The sequence below is a fragment of the Myotis brandtii genome, unplaced genomic scaffold (genome assembly GCF_000412655.1).
Source record: "Myotis brandtii unplaced genomic scaffold, ASM41265v1 scaffold246, whole genome shotgun sequence".
Taxonomy (NCBI): domain Eukaryota; kingdom Metazoa; phylum Chordata; class Mammalia; order Chiroptera; family Vespertilionidae; genus Myotis; species Myotis brandtii.
In genome coordinates this window covers 277980-278759 of record NW_005359310.1, presented here as the reverse complement: position 1 = coordinate 278759, position 780 = coordinate 277980, and the positions used below count along the sequence as shown (strand labels likewise).

Genomic DNA, 780 nt, shown 5'->3' with positions numbered 1-780 from the left:
AGGAGGTCCTGCCAGCCAGCCTGCCGGGCCAGCAGCCGCACGACGTCGGGCTGCCCGTAGAAGAGGTGGAAGAGCTGCGGGCCAAGGCACCGAGCATGAGGGGCTCGCCCGAGAGATCTCCCCCCGGCCCGGCCTGGAGCTTTCTGGGGAGACCCCAGGACCCCTCACTGCCGCAGACAAAGTGAGCTCTCGGGGAGGCCCCCCCAAGCTCTGCCGCCCGCACTCACCTTGCGACAGATGTCCAGGCGGACGCCGAGGTCAGCCTGGAGGGACAGCTGCACCACGGCCATCAGGTCTGAGAGGCTCAGGCAGTCTGGGAAGAGGGCCAGAGGGGCCTGCGAGCTGGAGCCTGACCCTCACCCTAACCCTCCCCTGCTGGCTCAGCCTCAGCCCCTGCCCTCTTCCCACCTGCCCTGTTCCTGGAGCCCTGGCACCCCTCCACCTGGCCTGCCCTTTGAGCCCAGCAGGTGGTACCTGTGCCCAGGAACAGCTTGTAGAGGCCCCGGCAGAGCTGGGTCCCACCAGCAGTGCCAGCAGCACCTCCAGGTTTCCCGGCTCCAGCAGGAAGCCAGCCACGAACGGGGCAGCTGGGCCCTGCAGCAGTGCCAGCAGCACGTTCAGGGCGCCCAGCACCTGGGGGACACAGAGGCTCACACTGGGCTGGGCCTCCCCACGGGGTCCACACCCCGGCCTCTCCCAAGCCGCCCTGTCACCGGCCTCCAGCCTACCTGGCCGGCATCACCCGCAGCTGCCAGGAAGCTCAGCACCACCTGCAGGTCT

The 780-nt window shown here is 69.4% G+C and overlaps 1 protein-coding gene and 1 long non-coding RNA gene across 2 annotated transcripts in view; both read right to left on the bottom strand.

The window, feature by feature from the left end:
* Positions 1-514, bottom strand: LOC106726268. Its single transcript, XR_001362297.1, has 3 exons — positions 475-514; positions 228-313; positions 1-74 (listed from the first exon to the last, which is right to left on the bottom strand). It is a non-coding gene; the product is annotated as an uncharacterized LOC106726268 (long non-coding RNA).
* Positions 1-780, bottom strand: part of NBEAL2 (neurobeachin-like 2) — a 36443-nt gene that overhangs the window by 15504 nt on the left and 20159 nt on the right. Inside the window, 2 exon segments of the mRNA XM_014540500.1 lie at positions 509-633; positions 729-778. Of these exon segments, the coding sequence (XP_014395986.1) occupies positions 509-633; positions 729-778 (175 nt within the window).